The sequence below is a fragment of the Rhipicephalus microplus genome, chromosome X (assembly GCF_043290135.1).
Source record: "Rhipicephalus microplus isolate Deutch F79 chromosome X, USDA_Rmic, whole genome shotgun sequence".
Taxonomy (NCBI): domain Eukaryota; kingdom Metazoa; phylum Arthropoda; class Arachnida; order Ixodida; family Ixodidae; genus Rhipicephalus; species Rhipicephalus microplus.
Window position 1 is genome coordinate 34,979,576 of NC_134710.1, and position 23,305 is coordinate 35,002,880.

The 23,305-nt window shown below is 42.1% G+C and overlaps 1 protein-coding gene across 2 annotated transcripts in view; it reads right to left on the reverse strand.

Moving 5' to 3' along the window:
- The window catches only part of Sec8 (exocyst complex component secretory 8), a 117,125-nt gene that overhangs the window by 39,288 nt on the left and 54,532 nt on the right, over window positions 1-23,305 (reverse strand). Inside the window, exons 13-19 of one of the 2 annotated variants that reach the window (XM_075876189.1) lie at window positions 15,678-15,764; window positions 11,381-11,450; window positions 11,217-11,280; window positions 10,968-11,068; window positions 10,759-10,832; window positions 4,012-4,053; window positions 2,028-2,166 (exon numbers count right to left, since the gene is read on the reverse strand). In XM_075876189.1, the coding sequence (XP_075732304.1) occupies window positions 2,028-2,166; window positions 4,012-4,053; window positions 10,759-10,832; window positions 10,968-11,068; window positions 11,217-11,280; window positions 11,381-11,450; window positions 15,678-15,764 (577 nt within the window). The remainder of the gene's footprint in view (window positions 1-2,027; window positions 2,167-4,011; window positions 4,054-10,758; window positions 10,833-10,967; window positions 11,069-11,216; window positions 11,281-11,380; window positions 11,451-15,677; window positions 15,765-23,305) is intronic. The other variant, XM_037426751.2, reaches the window with a different exon arrangement.

Genomic DNA, 23,305 nt, shown 5'->3' on the forward strand with positions numbered 1-23,305 from the left:
CGCCAGCGCTGATTGGAGAAGTAGCTTTCCCACCAATGATGAACACTCCCTCAAAAGGTGTGCGCATCTTATATCAATCAGCTCTATTGTGCGTGAAGTAATAATTATACAAAAGGTGTGTATAACTTATATAAATCAATCCGCTCTATTGTGCGTGAGGTAATAATTAAAGAAAAAAAAAGCTTTCAGATTAAGCATATGAAAAAACCATATGCTAAGGGAGCAAATAAGAAGTTGTAATCATGCAATAGTAATCCTGATTTCTCATTTATTTTGCCATTACTGGTGCCACACATTTCAATTTTAATTGTAAGTCGGCCTTGAAAATTTAACTTTGAAATTCAAATCATCTAGATACTATGACCTTTGTAGCCTTTGTAGTTTATTTGTAGCTCTTCCATTTCACTTTCAAGTTTTTGCACTACAAATATCATGTTTAGCAGGCACCAACTGACCCAAGAAGACTTTATTTGTTATAAAAGTTATGCTTAACACTGAATGTAATGCAAGACAATTGTTTGTTTTATTCGTTTTAACGGATATTTCATTACATTCATTTGGCCATTGGGGCACTTTGGCCTAACTTGTTGCATATGCTGCACAACAGGGGAGAGTTTGTTTTGTTTCCCCAAACTCAACACTGATCCACTGAAAACTAAGTGTCTCACATGTACTCCTCTCTTGAGACAAACTTTCACAGTGACCACCACTGTTAGCGATTCTGCGTAGCAAATATGGCCATTTTGGCAGTGCATTCTTGTGACCAGAGGGAGAACAAAAAACTTGCGCGAGTGCTGGCACAAAAATGTGAAGCACTTTAAAGTCGGCTTGTTCTCTTCAGTGATCGTAAAGTCATTGGCCTGTTTAACAATGTAACCACACTGGCAACAAGTGGCAATCTTGCCGCACACTGCATGCACTGTGGTCTGCATGCACTGTGCTGCTGTTTACACACAAAGAGTGACAGCCAAAAATTCAAACCTGATAACTAGAGAAATTGTACAGCTGTTCAAAACAAACAGAACAAAAGTTGTCTAAGCTGTCCATCTGTTTCACTGCGTAAAAAAAAAAAAGAGACACTACATATTGCTGTCACGGTAACAGGGGTGGATGATGCTGTTATGCAATAAGCAATGCGATAGCAATTTTGACACCCCCTTTCCTTCTTGTACAGGGATATTTATGCTGCATAATGTGCAAAAAAACTTTTCGTAGTTACGTGCCCTGTGTCCTCATATCCTCTTTTGTCCTCATACCTGTTTGACTAAACCTTAAGATATGCAGTACCAACAAGCATACCAACTGGTTTTGTTGAGCATATGTAATCCAACCATATGACCATTGGTTCTATCTTCCTTTGTGAAAGCCGTAAAAGTTTATTGTGTTGAAATCACTGACAAACATGCTTCTTAATATCTGGTGTTTTACATGCTACAACCTTGATATGATTATCAGGCATGGTGTAGTGGAGGGCTGCGAAATTTTTACAATCTAGAATACTTTCACATGCACATATATCACATTGAACGCAGGCCTCAAGAACTTTGCTTTCATCTAAACCCGTAACATTTACGTTAGCAGCCAATCAGCGGAACATTATAACCACGGTATTACCTAAACGGACTACAGTCACAAAGTTATAAAACCTTATTATAATGTGAATTTTATTATATTGAAGTATGTTATACTGAGGTCCAACAGCACTGAGTTCTACTAGTTGTAAAGCCACAACCAAAATTTTTCCATGAGCGTGCTCTATCAGACTCTTCTATGTGTAAGTCTGTGTTAACCACACTTACCATTTCATATTTTATTAAGAAATGAGGGGACCATCAGTTAATAAAGTATGCTTCCACAGCTACAATCCACACTTACCATTTCATAATTGCTTAAGAAATGAGGGGACCATCAGTTAATAAAGTATGCTTCCACAGCTACAATCAAGTAATGTCTAACCCAAAATACACACAAGCTTTGTGACACATGCATCAACCATGAACACTTCACGATAAATGACTACAACACACCTCTGTAAGCCACCTGGCTAGTCTGCTTGTAGTTCTGTAGGATAGTACAGGCCAAGCTGAGAAAATGTTCGACATACATAGGCAATGCCTGCATCAACTCTTGCAAGCCTTGAAGACTTTGATCCACACACAATGTGCTCTGAGCAAAAGAGGAAGAAAACCAGGACACAGATCAAAGAACACTGTAAGGAGGTTATACACAACATAAACTTTTAATATACATCTTGTTAGCATACAGTTAACACTTGAAAGTTGCATTTTAGTCTAAAGAATATCTAAAAAATTATTGAATGGTGCTTTATTCACAAGATGCACACACGAAAATAATATATATATATATATATATATATATATATATATATATATATATATATATATATATATATATATATGTGTGTGTGTGTGTGTGTGTGTGTGTGTGTGTGTGTGTGTGTGTGTGTGTGTGTGTGTGTGTGTGTGTGTGTGTGTGTGCGCAGAAAACTGGCTTTGCTGCACTGCGTCGCAAAAAGTGCCCTGGTCATTAGTGAAGGCTTATCCCCTTCAGGCGCAACGTCCACATTTGTGGACGCCAAGTTCACACCTAAGTGTTTCGAAAATAGGTCTTGAATATCGCGCGCAAACTAGGCTCCCGCAACCTCTGCATCTTGCTGCAAGGACTTGTTGCGCCATCTCTTGCACCTGGTTCAAAATAACATCGTAAACAGAAGTCAAAATGGACGCCTCCACTTTCTATGGCTGGACGCGTAAGTGGCTCTGATGTTTTTATCGTTTACTTTGTACCATTTTAGCTGGCGGGAAATTTAGCATTTGTCAGTAATAACTAAGATACCCTGCATGCCTTTCAACAATATTTTGGCAATAGGAAATCATTTATAGTGACGGTAAAGTTCAGCTAAATTTTGCGTCCACGAGCATGGATACTGCGCCTTAGTGCCTCCTTTGTTGAAAGGCTGCTATTTCTCTGTGTTTCACTTCCGCCAGCATCAAATGATGTTTACGTGAATAATTTTTTTCTTTAGGAGTACAAGATCATGCATCGAGACGACAAAAAGTCGACGATGAAACAGCAGAAGACGTCCTTAATAAATAGCCAATGGAGATGTTTCCGATGTAGACTTTTGGATGACGAAAAGGAGGAAGAGAATGAAGTGAACATAGTAAGTTTGCATTACACTGCCAAACTGTCCTATTTCTTACACAAATATCTAAAGGTACATTGTTTCTATTTTTAACTGTTGGTTTCAGCCTGCCAATGGCCAGGTGAGCGCATCGATGTCCTCTGCACCGCAGCCTTCAACATCACAAACCCCACTCACAAATTTTAAAAAGCCTGCGGCCTCCAAGAAGTTTGAGATCAAGTGGACAAAGAAAAATTTTGCTCCAAGGGATGTTGAGTGCGACTACAATCTGGAAACAGCGTCAGCGCCTGAGCAGCCACTTGTGTATTTCAGCAAGTATTTCACCAAAGTCCTATTCAAGATTTTGCTGAATTCACAAACAGGTATGTCTTGCAGAGGGATGGCACCATGTTAGCCACAACAAAAAAGGAGATCAAAGTGTTTTTCGGGATTCTCATACTAATGGGTGTTCTGAAGTACACCCGCGTCAGAATGTACTGGCAAGCTGCTGCGAGAATTCCCGCAATAGCGGATGCGATGGGTGTGAAGAGGTTCTTCAAAATCAGAGGTGCCCTTCACATAACTGACGCTAATGCAGAACGAAACCCAAACAGCCTCGACAAGTTTAGGGAAGTTAGGCCCTTGTTAGAAGCTGTGAGAGGCCGATGCTTACAGCTTGTTTCCTTAAAAAAAATAGAATCGATGAACAGATGGTGCCATTTACGTATTGCTGCAAAGCAACTTGTAAAGGGAAAACAAAACCCTGAAGGGGTAAAAGTTTTCATGCGCTGCAGCTTTGATGGGCTAGCACATGACTTGGAGCTTTACCAAGGGAAGGGAACGGGGTGAGTAAAGAGCATTCTCACCTTGGACTTGGTGGTTCGGTCGTAATGCGCCTTGTTGAACACCTTCCAAAGGCACAGAACATCAAGTGCTACATGAATAACTATTTCTCATCAGTGAAACGGCTTCTGGAGTTGAAAGAGATCGATATCTTGGCTAGTGGCACAATTAGAGGAAACCGCTTGGCAGGTTGGGTTCTGAAAACTGACAAAAAAATGAAGAAGGAAAAACACGGAAGCTACGACGAAAGGGTTTCCGTGAACGCCGACGTTGCTCTTGTCCGTTGGCAAGACAATGGCGTGGTCAACATGGCCTCTACTCACCTAGGAGTCGAAAACGTTGGCGTGGTAAGAAGATGGAGCGAAGCTTCAAAGGCCTACGGCGACATCGAATGCCCCGAGGTAATTCTAGACTAGAACAAATACATGGGTGGAGTGGAACAACTAGACCTCATGATGTCCCTCTACCCATTGAGGACACGAACCAGAAAGTGGCCTGTGAGAGTGATATCCCATTTTGCTTCTTTTGCCCTCTGTAACAGTTGGCTAGAGTACATCAGAGATGCCAATGCAGAAGGGTTGCTAAAAAAAGACACAATTAATATGATGGCAATTCAAAGAGGTGTCGCAAATTGCCTGCTGAGTGTCAACAAGCCCCAGAAAAAGCGTGGGCGACCAAGCAGTGAGAACCCCCAGGTGATGAAAAGGAAGGCACCCAATGCGTCACCCCTGCCAGTGAGCACTCTTTGCTACGATGGCATCTACCACTGGCCACAGCAAACGAACATACTCAACGCACAACGCTGCAGGAGGGAGGGATGCTCATACAAGAGCTGCGTCCGCTGCAGGAAGTGTGACATTTTTCGTTGCCTGACATCGCAGAATGACTGCTTCTACCTCTTTCACACTAGATAGTCTTTTTCTGGTAACTTCTTCCAACATTACTTTGAAAGAAGTTAAAATACTTCTTTGGAAAGCGTGTTTTCTTCTTTGTCGCCTTTCACTGATATTACTGCTTTGAGGCTCAATGTCCACAAATGTGGACGCTGAGCAAAAATTTAACCAATAAACATATTTTGCATTTGTTTTGAGTTTCTTACTTTAAAAGGCTTAAATATTCAAATTATGAACAAAAAAATTTTCACGTTGCGAGATTTATTTCCCGCCTGAAGGGATATTCTCCACCAGTCTTTGGTGGAGATGATGTCTTTTTGAAATATTGATTGATTGATTTGTGGGGTTTAACGTCCCAAAACCAACATATGATTATGAGAGACGCCGTAGTGGAGGGCTTCGGAAATTTCGACCACCTGGGGTTCTTTAGCGTGCACCCAAATCTGAGCACACGGGCATACAACATTTCCGCCTCCATCGGAAATGCAGCCGCCGCAGCCGGCATTTGATACCGCGACCTGTGGGTCAGCAGCCGAGTACCTTAGCCACTAGACCACCACGGCGGGGCTCTTTTTGAAATATTTTGAAATATAAAAAAATAAAGAACTGGGAAGTGAGTACATGTAAACAAACCTAGGATTAGGATGCACCTGGGGGTTTGCTTCCATCAAAGGATGTCCACTGCTGATATGTTGAGACACGGTTGTTATGCAAATCCGCCAATTTAGAAAAACTATAGAGCCATGTGTAGTTGCTGCCATACACACACACACACTTGCACCAGAACTTCAAATTATCCCCCCCCCCCCCCCCCAGCATACCTGTGCTGGCATGTGTGCACAGCTCCCACACAAAGGAAGAGGAAGGCACCATTTTCTGATTCTGTTTACATGAACTAAGTTTTTTCTCGACCAAGATGCCAAATTTGAGCACATTAAAAAAATTTTTACAGGGCTATTTGTTAAAGCCAAAGAGAACTCAACAAGCTGAATCCAAGTAGCTTAATCACGACATCCTGAAATGCTTGTTTCATGATGGAGGAAGTCAGCTCATCCTCAGTAGAAGGGGTACAAACGGCATCGACAAGCTCAGCTAGTATTCAGTAGGGAAAGGGTTAATTACTAGTATTGTGGGAACATAAGCTATTAGAGGGCACGTAAGAAACACTACCACAAATATCTGAGTATAAAACCACTTTTCTATTTTTAAGTGCCAAATTTCTGTCTAATAATGCATGTAGAAACGACCCAAAGTTTTCAACCCAAAAATTTGCAGTTCCAGTTTTGCAGTCGCTCAGTGCTATTACGAACACTTGTACTGGTTTTCAAGGATCACAACCAGCTGACTTTTCAGACTGCCGAGCTCACGGGACTCTGTCAAAATTGTACTAGTACACTGTCGGTGCTTCATAGTGATAAAGATGTTGATTTTTTAAAAAGATACTATCATCACGTGTGACCACTGAAAGCTATATTAGGCACCATTTTTCGTGGATAAAAAATTTTTGCAAGTTATAACTCTGTCTTGTCATCGTTTTTTCCCACTAATTTTTGCTAAATCTTATACCAATTAGGCCAAAGTGCCCCAATGTGAGAATCAAGCCACACAAATGTTAAATATAGATTAGAACTACATATTCCCTTACTTTACTAGTTACATAGTAAAAAAGATTCTTCACTTTCTAGAGCGCGAAAGATTTCACGGAGTTTTCCAGGCTTTCAAGGATGCGGACTCTCTGGGATGCAGCCAACATTTGCCATCCCTTGCAAAGTCCAGCAATACAAGTGCAACTTTAGATACTCAAGCAGACTGGCTTTGTCTAATTTTGGTAGCGGTACCCTATCACTAACGGCAAGATAGTTTTTTTTTTTTTTTTAACAGATAGTGGCAGTATCACTCACATGTGCTCATTAAACCTAACCTATACGAGCACAAGGAATGAAAGTGCTTTCCCACATCTGGAATATCAAGAAAATAAGCCCGTCATGGCAGGTACGGATACCCATTGTACACAAGATTTGACTTCAATTCATTTCTTAAAGGGGTACAGAACCTTAATAAAGAGTTATAGTTTACCGGCTTAGCGGGATAACGGGCTTACCGGAATAGCGGGATCAAAGTGAGCATGCGCAGCAATACACGTGACCTGTACCACTGCATGCTATTTTTGAGATTTAACGTTATGGTCTTAGCGTGGTCTACGTAGTGTACGTAAAACATGGCGGCATTTTTGGTATCCCGCTTTGAAGTGATTTTGGCATAGGTGTTGAAAGATTCACTTCGTTCACAGCAAATGACTGTTCAAAATGGCTTTTCTTGCCTTCAGTTAGCTTCGATGACCAAGTATTATAGACAGGTTAGCATAATTTTTTTGGATGGCTTCCCATTTCGAACGTCTCTAGGCCTAAATAGAACACTGATGTAAACAAATCAGCTACATAAATGTTTTTGCATTTGGTGCATCGTTCATATTTATTTACTTTTATTATCACTAAAAAAAACAAGTAACATTGCTTCGCGCGGTGACGCAAGCAAACATCCTCATTTTCTTTTCGTTTGCACTGTTCTTTAACGTCTTCACTCTCCGATACACAGTGCCACCATCCCAGCTAGGCCACGTAAACCACATAAACACTATCCCACTAAACTATAAAGCGCTGTCCGCAACGAACGTGTGTGGCATGGTAACGCTATTCCCTCAACCCCTGCCATCATGCTAAGGGTAAAGTGCAACTGTCTAATTTTTCGGGCGGTGTTTTGCAGCAGGAAGAGAGTTTCACTGCAAACACAACAAACTCACGTGAAAAAAAAAATTTCTTTTTTCCCCTCCCAGTAATTTTCGGTTGTACCTAGAGACCTGCTTTAACACCCAACCCGCGGCCCAAGCCGTGGCATCTGCTAGGGCAGCGGCCGCCACTAGAAGCTGCAAAACAACTGTCATGACACCCCCATCGCACGTGGCCACAGCAACTTCGGGAGCTGCGGTGCTTGTTCATTGCTGTTGGCGCTACTTGCTTGGTATGTCTTAAACGTCGGAGAAACTTATCTCTTAGTATGACACATGCTGTTCAGTGGTCAGTCTTCAGTTTTGAAGTGTTCGTCATGGTGGAAGAAAATGCCTAGCTACTGGCGCACTAACACCTTTCGTAACAGGATCGTCGGTCTTGACACACCGTTGCCTATGTTTCCTAGAGATTGCAAGCAGCATAGACTTTGTATACATGCTGCTCAGCCATCACGTTGAACCTGGACACATTTAAAAATTTGTGCAATTTGCTATGACTTCACTTGGCTGCATCCGATTAAAAAAAAAGAGCAGCAAAAGTATAGGACAGTGATGCCACCTAGCTGTAATATGGGCAAACAAGGCTTGTTTTAGAATATTCCATGCTTTCCATTTTGAAGAAGTCAACAAATTTCGATTGATTCAACCTGTAAGTGGCTGGTAGCATGAATCTGTGAGTAACTATCATATCCACAGGGCTATGACATGGTTGATAAATTTTACAGATGCACTGCCTCGTCGGGCAAAGAACGAACTGCGCAGCGGTTGAACACCGATAGCATAGGTACACACAAAATGACCAACTACGACGCCTCGATTCAGCCTGTAATAACAGGCTTTCTGTTTCAACAAAACTGATGAAACGACACAGTTTATATCCTTCACAAAATTTATTTTCTGCTGTCGCTACTTTTTGAACCAAGTTCATGGCACAGACTGCCCTAAAGGGACGTCTATGGCCTCCTGCTTCCCTGTGTCTTTTGGCGCAGGGGGCTCGTAACCGCAATTTCTTGTCAAGTTGAATTGGTTTGCATCATCAAATGTGAATTTATCGCTAGGAAAGGGACAAGGGCATGAATGTATACTGTGCAGCTGTGTGACTGCGCGCGGGTTTAGAAAAACTCTGGCCGGCCAGCTGTCGAATGAAGAAGTCATGACGTCAGAGCTACCAACTCGCGTGGGCCGAGTGGCTCGGCGCTTGCTCACAAAAATGTAGAAAATGAGAAACCTCTTTTTGGTGTAATCGTACGCTGAGAACCCATTTTCAGCATTGTTGCAAAATTTTCAGACTTTGGTTCAGTATCCCTTTGATGTCACTGCTGTAAAATCCAGCTCATTTTATGCATTTTCACAAAATTTTCTGATTTTTGTTCAGTATCACTATCTCGAAATTCCGCTGCTAAATCCGTCACTTTGTAAACTACAAAAAGCAGATGCTGTTGAGTCATCTATGAGTAGAAGAAAAAACCAAAATATGTGCGTTTGTCGCCACAACTCTGCTGCCAAAATAAAACCAGTCACCCGCTTTCTACTCGTCAGTCAAACACATGCGCCTGTCCTCGTCTGTTTCTTCCTGTGTGTTGTGTTTAGTTGCACCCTCACGATGGTTTCTATGTCGAACACATGTTCATGGTAAAAACAATTGTCTTAGCACAATGTGAACATTATTCAAGTGAGCCAATGTCACTTACACCTCATCCATATATCAGGATTCATGATGATTAGTGGGGTTTTCTGGCTCAAGGGCCATGAGTGGCTGAAGAGTGCCATGTCTTTTATATGGTGGTGTCTATGACCAATGTTTACGATGACAGGGTATGTTATGGCTGCATAGAGGCCTAAAATCATGCACTGTAAAAACTGTGCATATATTACAAAAATTATGGAAGCAATATGTGATACGATCTATGGATAGGCAATGTATTTCCTGTGAGTGATATTAATAAGTGAAAGAGGTAAAAAAGCATGGATGCCTCCAAGGCCTCTGAGGCCAAAGGCCGGGAGGCAGGTGCTTTCTGTAAGTATTTACCGTAGCAACAACCTCTTTTAAGAGGTCGCGCCATGGATAGCCTGTGTTTATGACATGAAAACTATGAACTTCTTTTAAAACCGCAAACAATGACTGATAGTTAAAAAACGGTTCCCAGCCTATGAGCATCGATGGGTGACGCGGTATTTGTTGTTTTTTATAGATTATTGGGAAATGCTTTTTTCTTATAGCGTCCAATGTACTACACTGGATGAGAATGTGTAGAATTTAGAAGTAAACAAAAGTAAATTTGGAAGTAAACGGAAGTAAATTTGGAAGTAAACAGAAAAGAGAAGAAGGTGACAGGACAGATAAAAAGTGGGAGACAAAGATGTTTGGAGAGAGAGAAAGAAAAAGGAGACTGCAGATTTCCCCTGGGTGGGACAGCCCAGGGGTGCCGTCTGCGTGAAGCCGGGTCGAAAAGGGTGCGTCGCCTCTGCTAGGGGGCCTTGAAGGTCCAATTATGCGGAATCGGCTAAATCCCCCGGATCATTTTTTTCCCCGGGCATGACTCAGCCACACGCGGCGAGGCGTGGGAGGGTGTCAAAACCCCCTCGGCTCGGGTCCGTGGTGTCACCACACATTGAGCACCTACTTACGCAGACGCCCCAGAGGGGCATATATTAAGATTCATTTCACTGTATCTGCCCAAACAAAACTACCAGAAATCTTTCTGGTGACGATATCAGATAGTGAAAGTGTGCCAGCACATCGTAATGCATCACATTGATTGATTGATATATGGGGTTTAACGTCCCAAAACCACCATATGATTATGAGAGACGCCGTAGTGGAGGGCTCCGGAAATTTCGACCACCTGGGGTTCTTTAACGTGCACCCAAATCTGAGCACACGGGCCTACAACATTTCCGCCTCCATCGGAAATGCAGCCGCCGCAGCCGGGATTTGAACCCGCGACCTGCGGGTCAGCAGCCGAGCACCTCAGCCGTAATGCATCACATTTCAAAATATACAGCAGAATAGAAAGCTAGTGAAAAGAACAAGTTCACTCATTATAGATGAGAAATTCTCTTTATAAAGGCTGCATGATACTATTGTTTACCTGCAATAATGGCCTCATAACCCCATGAGATTTTAAGACTTCTGCATCGGAGGTCACTTTCCAGGTCTCCAAGCCTGCACACAAAAGGAAGCAAAGGTAGCCTAAAAATGATAACGACAACATAAAGACCACTACTGCATCACACTGATGATGTCATTGTGGTATTATAAGGCATGCAATAACTCATAATTGAAACAAGAAGCACTTACTTTTTGTGGCATTATCAATAGTGTTGTCCAGATCATTGTTCACATGTCCTAAGAATATTTTCACACAGTCAACTAGGTATTCATATAAATGGCAGTGATTTCTGAAATTGAAAGATCATTTTCAAAAAACAAATAATGTGCAAGTAGCATGCTCGAAACCATAACAAGGTTCTTTTATTTTAAAATTCAATATCTGTTTTCAACATAGAAATCAAGGTTTCTGTTCCAGGGTTCGATAAGAAAACTTACCCATCCTCAAGTTTCAGCTCTGCTTCTATGTCCGTAATAAAGTTCATTAGCGGCTTGAAAATATCTGGAAGAAATTACAGACCAAATGTTGACAGCAGAAAACAACTTTGATAAAGCAAACAAATGCAATAAATGTCACGAGGATGACATTATATACAACCTACATGTGATGTTCTTGGAAGTAGGCACACAAACCAACTGCTGATGTGAGTCTGGCACTTCAATGTAATCACACTAAAGGGGGAAAAAAGTAACAAAGTTTTCAGAAAGGAATCTACTACGAAAAAAAAAAAGATGAATGAAATTGAAAATGAAATTTTAACTATGACAGCTAAATGCTTTGTTTCACCAGATAATTACTGAATAACATTTGTAAGATAAGCAAACTGCGAGAGACTAGGAAACAACGTTTACCAAAGATGAACAACAAAGTCCACACTATTACCAGTGTGTTTCTATTGGGATAACTAGCAGTTGCCACAGATGAGAAGAAATGATAAGGATAACTCAGGGGCAAGATTTTTTAAAAAACATGACATGCCAACAGTATTGAAACCAGTGTTGCGGAGTTCCACTCTAGAATTGAAACAGCTCTATGCCATTGGTATCCATCGCGCCAAATTATGGCAACAGCATACCCCCCTCCCCCCCCCCCCCCCCCCCCCTTTTATGGCTTGTGATTTTTTTTTTTCCTCGACGGTACCCCAGCCACCTGCAGTCTCCCTACCCTTCACTTCTTTACTTTTGCTTCTGTCGTCGGTGACTCAAACGCATATTTGTAAAAGAGCTTTTTCAAGTTGTGATACGTAGTTGCGCTGGCGTGATGCTTGTGTTCACTACCAGTTTTCACTTCGCCTGAAACTTTCGTCATCAAAGTCTGTAGGTCAGCGCAGCACACAGTCATACATGATGAACTGTGTGCCCTCCCGCTTGGTACAGAGAGAGAGACTGAACTTTTGAAAGCATTGGTTTGGGAAGCCAACCAAAGCAGGAACGCCCTTTTGTAGCCATGGCCATGGCAACGCCTGTCGGAGTCCCAATGTGACAATTCGGGCTAAAGAAAACCCACATTCACTCTTTCCTAGGGTTGAGATAAGTCATCAAGCTACTATTTCTCCACCTTAGTAACAAGTTTTGCACACTTTTGCAGTTCTTAGTGAATCTGATGACACCAGCTTTATGGGTTGTTCATCTTGACTCTATGGAACTATCAAGATGCCTTTCTTAGGTTGAGGAATTACTACAGGAATGAAACTGAACTACCCGGCCATTCCCTGAGTGGGAATGGGCTAAGTTTCTTAGTTCATAGGAATTGAAAGGAATAAAATTGTGGCAAGCTCTAATTCCCCGAAATAGAATTGAAATGAAATGAAGGTGCCCATTCTGCAACATTGATTGAAGCTAAGTATAGCAATGAAGCTAAGAAAAGGATAGAAAAATGTAACTGTGACCTTGACTAGCTACATAAATATTAGTAAACAGTGCAGTGAACAAGAAAAGACAATTTGAAGTCTGTGGAACTTCAATTCACAATTTCCATGTGGTGTGTGTGGCATTCTACCTATAGACCTTTTTCAAAATAGTAAAGCTAGCTTTTCTGCTATGCAGTAAGAACAACTAATCGCGGCCATACTCGGAGACAACTTATCTTAAAATTGAAGCCAAGGAGACGGAAGCAGGGCTCCCGTACATTTGTGCTACTCCGGAAGTAGTATGGCAGCCTGCAGCTGATTTCGGGTTTGCTCGCATGATCCTTAACACATTTGAAATAGGAAATCTACGAGAATGTGAATATGAAAAATATTTGAATGGTACAGCGCACTTTTGGGATGTAAAAACAGCACAAGGAATAGAGACCAGGACTGAGGCAGAGACGACAAGACACTGCCCATGCAACTAAATTTTATGGAAGAAACACGCACATATATCAAGCATACGACCTAGTCACGCGGCACAGCGGCACACCATGGCGTCTGCACAATAGAGCAAACAGGGTACAAAAAATACCTAATCATGGTGAAAAGCGACGTGAGTAAACACCCGAGAAAAAATAAAAAAAGGACAAACCTTCTACTGGCAAGAACATGTGTAACAACCCATAAAAAAAATTAACAATTGCTTTAACATGGCAGTGCTGAACCTAGGTATCGAACCTCCTTTGCACTAAGGACCACAGAAGGTTTACTCACACACCCTTCCCCCTTCCTTTCAATGTAAAAAGCCACCTCGACCTCTAGTGCATTTGTTCCAGTGACTAAACAAGTATCAAACAACAAGTGGTTCCCTCTGCCATCTGCTGGCAGTCACACCCCCTACAATGAGCTGGCAATTTCAAACTGTCAGAAGTCATTAATGAGGATAAGTGTTCCCTTGTCATCTCTGCTTCAGTCCCTGTCTCTATTTTTCGCTATGTTTTTACATCCCAAGCATGAACCACCAACTAGACCAACTTTCACTTCTGGTACAGTGCACATTTAGGTGTCACATTACGAGTACATTTTTGTTGGTGAACTGAACAGTGTGTTTGCGGCGGCACACTGACTCACTACCTTTTTGTTTGTTTGTTTATTTATTTATTTACTGATACCATAATCTAAAGAGGGAATTTTAGAAAAGTTAAAATACATCATGATGGGGAAAAAAATTCAAGCAGCAAAACAAAATAAGGTAGCAAACATAGCTTCCAAAAATAAAATAGAAATATATCAGTTGAGAGAAAAAAAAAAAATACACTCTTTGTGCTATTGCACATACAAACACAGAACTCATACCAAACATCAACTACATAAATAATGGCATAGACGCCATGTTTATTTTGGAAAGCGGGTGTGCTGGAAAGGTGCGGCTGCCTAAGAAATGGAAAGAAAAAGAAGGAATTCCTGCAAAGTGAACAATAACTATTCTATCAACGACTTCCCGCAACTGTCTCAGTTTCATAATAAGTAAAGCAGAATTTACTTTAGCAAAAAAAAATGATAAGTAAACTTAAGTACTAATTTTTGGCGCAGTAGCAGGCATACATTTCGGTTCTGCAGTTTCCACAGTGCTGCCAAGAAAAGTTGTTGCCAAGTCTAGTCACTTACTGCAGACAGCCTGTTCAAGTGTGAATTGCTTACGCTCTAACATGAAAAATGTGAAGTTGGCTGTCTTGATATTAACACGTATATTTGACAAGCCCCAGCGCATCCAACTATAACCACATCTCCGCTTGAGGCATGACAGGCACCGTTGTTACTTGGGCAAATATAGAGTGCACAAAAGTGCACTTGCGAATTGTGAAAAGGGTCCATTCATATTCAGTAAATGCTCTCCCATTTGAACACTCACTTAAGCATTTGAACTCTGTACTGGAAACCAAGCCCTTGACTGCCAGGCATCCCTAAGGGCTATGGCAATTAGACTAACGCTTAGGAATAGGCTCAGAATGCTACCAGGAACGCTTCAGGAAGTGGACAGAAGACAGTTCATGCTGAAGTTAAATTAGATAAGCATTACATGTCTCCCGTGAAAGTTGTAGGGCCGCCTCTCATTAACAGCAATTTTTTTCCCTTTCATTTGTGCATGCCTTTAATTTCTACAGTACAATTCGAAACTTATAAACACTTTTAATATCCCATATGTTTCCCTCGACTTCACCGTCAGTTAGTGGTACAAGGTAATGCTGCCGACGCTTGAGATAGGCAATCCCAATAAATTCAAGGGCACCTAAACCACCATGGTGCAAAAAAAAAAATTGTTATACTGCAGCAACAGTTTACGAATCTACAACGAACATGTCACCACAAGAATTTCTCAAAATGATGCCATAATAGCAGAGCTACAAGTGTCTTCTGATCAACAATAGGTCCACCACTTGTTTTTCTTTTTGCTCTATGTCTCAAAACTTATTCTATCCTCCTCATCCTCTACACCTACAAACATATTATAGACACTATATCACTACCAGCGTCCTGGCACCCTTACCATGTGCTTCGAATATGTTGTGGCAACTCATCGACCTGTGAAGTAGCGAAAATTCTGCCAAAATGTTGCCCTTTCCTCCTCTCTCTATTTCCCACCGCAAATGCTGCCCAAACTGGTCCATTATTCCACCACTAGCTAAAAACCTTGGCATCTGCCAGTTGCTGACTGAATCTGCTTTAGAAAAGCTGTTTAATATTGAAATGCATGAATAATCTTTTAGTCCAGATCAATGCAATGAATTATTTACTTTGTGCACATTCTTCAATGTGTAAGTAGTCTGGCTACCAAACAAACTACAAGCTACTGAAAGTTCACATTTGTTGCACGTCCTTGATGATAAATGAGTGTATAGATAAAATAATGCGTTTTATAGTCAACTGCATTCAAGAACAAAATAATTTTTCAGATAATCACCTTAAACCAGGGCTTGATTAAAACATTATAATGACCACTGCCCTATTCTCTCAACACAAAGCTTTTTAATGATAATGCCAATACCTTGTCCTTCATTTCCTCCTTCTTCTCTTTCAAGTAGGTATTCATGCTAATTGCATGTGAAGAGCAGTCAAACCTAAAGAGTGCAAACTGAAAAATAGCACAAATTAAAAATACCATTGTTAGATGCACTGAAACAAAATACATGAAACAAGATATATAGAAGTAAAACTTCATAAATGCATGCTCACGTTAGACATAGTAATGGTTAAAAGGCAGTTACAACCAATCCCCGACAGTTTCATAGGGCCTAATGAACAGTATTTGCACATTGCCGGACTCTTTTGCTACCGCGCTTATATGGTTATTTTTAATATGTCTTGAGAAGATAGTTCTTGCCAGATTGAGAAGTACTCAAGTACGCATTGCTGCATAACAAATTTTGCACAATGAAATGCTCTTTTCAAAAAATACATGTTGTGGAGCAACAAAAATATTTTGGAATGAATAACAATGTAAAATGTGTATTTTTGGCTGCCAGCTGGTAAACAGTGCCATAAAAAACACTATATATATGCAAAATAATTCAGAACAAGAAAAATTCAGTATATACATTTTGAAAAAAAAAATTTCCCAGAAACAGTATGAAAAATAATAAATGTTGCACAAAATAAAAAAAAACTGGAACCGAGGTGCTGCTTCATTGCTCATGCCATGCGGTGAAGCATTGCTTGGTTTTTCAAGAGACACAAGTGAACTCTTACACTTTTTCAGTAAATTTTTATTTTTGTGCGATAAGAGCCTGCAGGTGTTCCAATATAGATGAATGCCCGTGATATGAATATTCCCTCTATAAATCAGATGTTCAATGAACTTCAATATTTTGTCTAGCGTCACCGCTTTCCATGAGCCACCTCACTCCGCATAGGTTGGCTTTCCAATATAAGCATCAAAGCATAATTCTTTGAATTTTCACACATCGTGATGTGCAAAAACATCGTGACGTGCAAAAAAAGAACAATATCGTGCACAGTTCTAAAACGTTTCGCGCTGCTCGGTAGTCAGGGCAAAGAAATTCTCCGGTGGCCTTCTCGCCACGATGAGAAGCTCTGCAGCCAGCCCACCGCACCCCAGCGACATGTGGAGCTTGCATGTAACCAGAATAGCTATGAGATTGTGAAAAAAGGTCAGCAGCAGGAAGAAGCAACTTGAGGCCGTAAATGAGACAAACCCATGAAATGCTGTGGATGTCTCGGGCTGACACAAAACATCATCAACATAAAACTTGAAACTGAGGTACTGTCTTTCTCGGACTCTAAGCTATTCCTCACTCAATTCAGGTATGGTTGCAAGACAGTTTCAAATGCCATGTGTTTTTTTGCAGTGCAGGTGCACATCCATGCACATCTGACGATGCCATAGGAGCGACTAGTAACACTAGATGTGGCCCTGTATACAATATAACAATACAAGCGAAACAAAAGCTGCTGGAAACTGGCTGAGAAGACCACCTCCACACATTATACAAGTGGCAGACCTTCCGAAATATTTTTTTTTTGTAGCCTGAATTTTCCCCGACTCCTAGCAACAGCTCTCTATTGAATAGCTGGCATAAATTTCTTACAATTATTACTGCTCAACACTCAGATTGCGAAGCTGACACCTTAATTTGATATTTGACTTGCAAAGATTGTTTTCATTAGAGAACTTAGAAGTTAGCAGCATAACCACAAAGGGCACGCACAACTGTCAAGTTGGCCAGCCAAGTGTCATTTCCCAACAACACCTGCACATTGGTTTGTGCAAAGGTGTTTTGAAAATCACCATGTTGCCAAAATGGGCAAATTCATATTGATTCTGAAAGTTGAGTGGCTGGACTAACTACTAGAAAGTGGTAGGTGCACGATAAACGAATTCAACATACCAAAATCGACAACCCAAAGCGTCGATCACAGGTGATCAATTTGAATAAGCGTGGTAACGAAAGAGTTGAGCTGCAGTGGCTTTTCCTATGCCTACCAGTTGGTGCATGCCATAGAGAAACGAATACTAAGGTGAGGCCATTAGGTCACATGTTGTCAGGCCAGAAGTTGGGGAGAGTAGAGGGCTCTTCCACGCAAGATTTTTCAAGCATGCAAAACTGGCATCAGCAAGAAGGAGGCCAGCCGATGTTGGACACACCGGGCAGCAGTGCCGCTGCCAGCTGATAGACAAGCTAGAAAAGTGAAACTTTTGTGCCGATTTATATGAACATGCCAAGGTTTACATTCAAATGCTCCAGTCACACCTCCAGCAAGTCAGCCTTCACTATAACGACACAACCAGTTATGACCACCAGATACATGACAACACATTCCACAAGACACTACTTCACTTTGTACATAACACTGACTTCATGATGCACATTTAATAATCACATTTGCACAAAATATCATGTCACAAGTCTAGGTCGCAATCTAAAAAAAGAAAAGAGCAAACATGTAGCGCTACTCGAGTATAGATTGCCTGGGTGCCACTCGCAGTCATACATTGCCCACATTTCGCATCTACAATGAACTAGTAGCTTTGCACTTTGTGTTTAATCCGCTGAATGCAAGAGAGCACGGTGCGACTCTACTGGATAATCGCCACGAACTGGCAGTTTTTTTTTTTTTTTTTTTGTGCAGATACAGTAAGTTCGGAATACAGAACATAATGCAACACTGAAATCTCATCTGGTCTTGCTATTTGGCAAGATGAAACGCCTCCGCATCAATTTTTCCCTGTGTGTGTCACGATACCTTCACACCAGAATTGTCTGCAGCAGTGCAGGTCGACCGACTGCGACCATATCAAAGAAAACAGCCACAAATAAGGTTATCGCACAAAACATAAACAGGATACGATTGATGAAAAGTTGGCTACAGATGAGGTTTCTGCATGCAAAACGTAAACTGGATGTGATAATTCAAGCAATAAATCATCTTACTGTGTCAAACACTATTGCAGTGATAGAAGTGAGATTTTGCTTTTTGAAGCAGACTCTGGGGCAAAAAAAAAAATCGTGCTTAAGAGCAGCCTTAAGTGTCCTTGGAGTAAAAAAAAATATACTAGTTTAGGATGGCTATTGGTGTTTTCGGAGCAGTTGCATGTTCCTCACGACTCCTGAAGCTTAAATCATCATTTAAGCATCTCACAAATATTTATATTTATTATAAAAGATGCTGTATGCTAGTATGCAGATAGTATACACGTGCCCTGTACAGTGACTGCTAGTGTCACCTAACAGCAGTGTTGCCAGATGCTACCCAGCAAACAAGCAAATTTTCACCACAAAAGAAGCTCAAAAGAAGTGGAAACATTATGAATTTCACCATTCCTGAGAACATTTTTAATTTTGGTTTAAAAATGTCATTCAACAATTGAAAAGGATTTTAAAAATTGCCCTAATTGTTTTGTATAGCAAAAATACGGGAAAATATGAATGGAAGCACATAGCTACTTTTAACATTGTCTCCAGTGTTCTCTCTCTATTCTATTGGTGGCACGTTTGCAATCCATGATTAACGTTAATTGCAATTTCCCTCAACATATACTTGACTGAACGTCCACTCTAATTTTCTTCGACATACGCTTGAACCAGAGGCGTGTGCTTGGGAGGCGGATAAGGGGGGAACAAATCCCTCGTCACCTACAAGGTGAGGGGCACAAAAACTGCCCCATAAAATGATTTAGTAAGACTTGGGTGGGAGGGGGGGCGGCAACACTCTGATGAACCTTCACCCGCCTTGATGGGCGACTTTGCACAAGCCTATGCATTCAATTACTCGGTCACCAACAAACACGCTATTAGTGAAAGACAAACGTGCATTGGCGAATGTGTGATTTCGAAGTTGACTAAACAAATTTGAAAAGACTTTAGTTATAACACTTTACTTGACAATTTACTATATGTCGGGCTCAACATCCTAAAGCCACCATATAATTATGAGAGACACCATAGTAAAGAGCTCCGGAAATTTCGACCACCTTGGGTTCTTTAACATGCACCCAAATCTGAATACACGGGCCTACAGCATTTTCACCTCCACCGAAAATGCAGCCCCCGCAGCCGGGATTTTTATTTGACAATTTGTGAGCTCTAAGCGAACATTACAATAATTGTGTTATTTTAAAAAAACCTAATGAAACCAGCAGAAACTGCACGTGATTACAGATCCTGATTATTGCTGGCACAACAGTTGTTACTGTGTGCAGTAACTGATGTTGAAGGCATCCCTACACCAACTGACAATGACAAAATTTTGACTGAAAAATTCTATTTCAATATTTTTTTACTCGCTTTTCAGAGAAACGGCAGCACGATTGCACACTTCAGACGATATGCTTTCCATTGCGATGCAAAACTAAAAAGGCAATAAAGGTCAATAGACAGCCTCAGTAAACCTGCGACAACTTTGCATAGGTGTAACGGCATTGCAGATTCTATGTGATTTCTGAAAAATACTACAGTATGTGCGAACCAACTTAGGCCGCTACATTAAACCAATTAAAGCAAGAAAAGGGCATTCAACAGCTATCACTATAAAAAGATGGGTACTGTTTGTGAGAACACGGGAGTACAACGCCACTGAAGGGAAAAGGAGTAGGCAGTTTGTGGACCAGAAAGGTGCTCAGGAAAACTATGATAAAATGCAAAGTTCTAGCCTTATGTATGCCAGTGAATGTTTGCTTTTACGTGCAAGCACCTTTATCAGGCCTGGGTATAGCAACACCTACTTTGCCATCAGTGGCATCAATAGAACACATAGAAAGACCTAGCAGTGAATTCAGTTTTATTTAGAATGCATTTCCAAGTCTACATCATCCTTTCAGTTCAATTTTAAATATTAAGTTCTGGTGCTTTATGGCAAGGAAAAGAAAAAAAAAAACATGCAGCATAAATGAAGTCTGGTAATGCTGTGCAATTGCGTTTATTTCCTACTGATAATGGGGAAGAGGTTGAGAGGGGAGGGGGGGGGGGTCGATAGTGCTATGGCTGATAAAATTTAGGGGTGCAAAGAAAGTTTAAAATGAGGGTCAAAAGTGGTGACAGTGTAGAATCATAGCATTGAAAAGGTCAGTCTTGTTTCCCTATGCACGGGGAAGGTGACAGTTGAAAGGTGAGCTAATGTGAAGGCTATGTATCTTCTGAAGAACTTGGCTCTACTGACCCACTTCAGCTGCTTAGTTGGACTCAAGCAATCTGTATGAATAAGTACCTAGGTGTTGTCCGATAATCATAAAGTGGCTTAGATGGCAGCATGTATGGCCTGGAGTTCAAATAGACATCTGAACTCCAATGCATACGTGTTTTTTGTTCCAATTAACATGTTGCTTCCTAAGCACCTCACTGCACAGGCTTCGTTAACAGCATATATATTGATACATAACAGCCGCTAAACGCGGCTGCATGAAAGAGGAGGACGAAGTGAGTTTTTAATTGATACTGGACTGGCGCCATCTTGATCATCGAGTTCTGTGCGTTGTAAATAGGTTATTAAAGAAGTTACTCGTAACATTATTGGTGGAGGTGTACGACCCCCTACCTCGATGGAGACAGGCTGCGGTCGCAACATCGGCGACCCTTCGATTGCTTCGACTGCTGGTACTTCCTCTACGCCTCTCCCATCAGTCCAAGCCACCACTTACGTCACACTCCCGCACCTCCGGGATCCCGGTACTTTCTCCGGTGATGGTACGATCGATCTTGACACTTGGCTGAACCGGTACGAGCGTGTCAGTGCTACTCACCACTGGGATCCCATGCTCATGCTCGCCAACGTGCTTTTCTACCTGGACGGCACTCCCCGAACATGGTTTGAAAGCCACGAAGCCGACATAACAAGCTGGGATCTCTTCAAAGAAAAGATCGGCAACCTGTTTGGCGATTTATCTGGTCGTCAGCTCGCTGCGAAGAAGGCTTTTGCCACACGGGTCCAGTCTCCTACCGAATCATATGTTTTTCTACATTCTTGACGTCTTGGCCCTTTGTTCCAAGGCCGACCAGTGCATGTCGGAAGACAAAAATGTTAACCACGTCTTGAAAGGCATTGCCGACGATGCTTTTAACCTGCTGGTTTTTAACAATGTCTCGAGCATCGACACCATCCTTAAAGAATGCCGACGTCCCGAACAAGCTAAAGCCCGCCGCGTAGCCCAAAGCATCGTGCGCCTTCCGAACACAGCGGCTACTTCTTCCTGTGACGACGCCTTCCACCAGGCCCCTCAACGTGACAACCTCACACGCATCATTCGTCGAGAGGTCAAGGCAGCACAACCGGTAGCCACGCCATTCCCAACACCTGTGCCTTCCCCGACCACGATCTCTTTGATACAAGCAGTCGTTCGTCAAGAGCTATCGAATGTTTGCCTACATCCTGTTCCTGCCGTATACTTTTCTGAGCCTTCTTATCGTCCCCCTTCTGCTCCTCGCATCCAACGCCATCCGTCCGAATGGCGTACCCTTGATGACAGGCCCATATGCTTTAACTGTCGATGCGTTGGTCATATCGCTCGTCACTGCCGCAGCTGCTGGGCTCCACAGACACATTATGCACCTCATTCTCACGCCACTTCTGTCCGCCAGTTGTCCCCATCACTTTGTCCATCAGCGCTGACCACATTTTCCGCTCCTCCAGCACCTCTGAGCAGACCTCGCTACGACCAGTCACCGTCCCCTGCTCGTCGTCAGTCCCTGTCGCCCCCACAACGCCGGGCTGCCTCCCCGACCTATTCGCAGCACCTCCAACCGGAAAACCAGGCCGTGCAGCTTCTGGAGATGGAGCTGCATTAACGAACTTTGTAAGAAATCCTCGCTTAACGTTAAAGATGAACCGGAACCTTTTGGACGTTACTGTCGACAATGTTCGTGTTAGTGCATTGATAGATACTGGCGCGCATGTGTCCATTATGAGTGCTAACCTTCGCCGCTGACTTAAAAAAGTTTTCACGCCCACCCTCAACTGAGCTGTACGAGTTGCCTATGAAGGAACTGCCCCAATTCTTGGCATGTGCTCTGCGCGAGTTTCTATTAGGGAGAGAAGCACTGTCATTCTTTTCGCCGTTAGCGAACATTGCGCTCATGAACTCATTCTCAGTATGGATTTTCCATCCACGCACTCTGACCTCATAGACTGTTCAGCTGGCTCTCTCCATCTCGATTTACCTCTCTTTTTCGACCCGACCAGCCCACCGCAAACAAGCCTCTGCTGCATTGATTTCACGCGCCTCCCGCCTAACTCTGTCACACATGTCGACTTATCCTCCACGCCGCCAGTACCTGACGGTGATTGCATGGTGGCCCCGATTCCTGCTGTGATGGTTACGCATGAGGTTGCTGTGCCGCATATGATTCTGACGATTACGAGAAACCGCACCTATCTTCCAATGGTCAACTTCTCACTCACCGCCTAAATTCTACCACAGGGTATCTCCCTGGCCAAAATTACGCTCTCCAAGACAACCATGTCGAGCCCTTCAGAGTTGACGATTACTGCTGCTCAGTCAGTGGTTCTACTCCGTCATGTTCTTGGGGCGCCGACATCGAGATAATGGTGTCATCGGACCTAACGTCTGAGCAAGCTGCAGAGCTTTGCCACGTTCTTGAGGGGCTATCGCAGCATTTTCGACTTTGCCAGCAACTCTTTAAGCCTAACGACCATTGTCGCCTA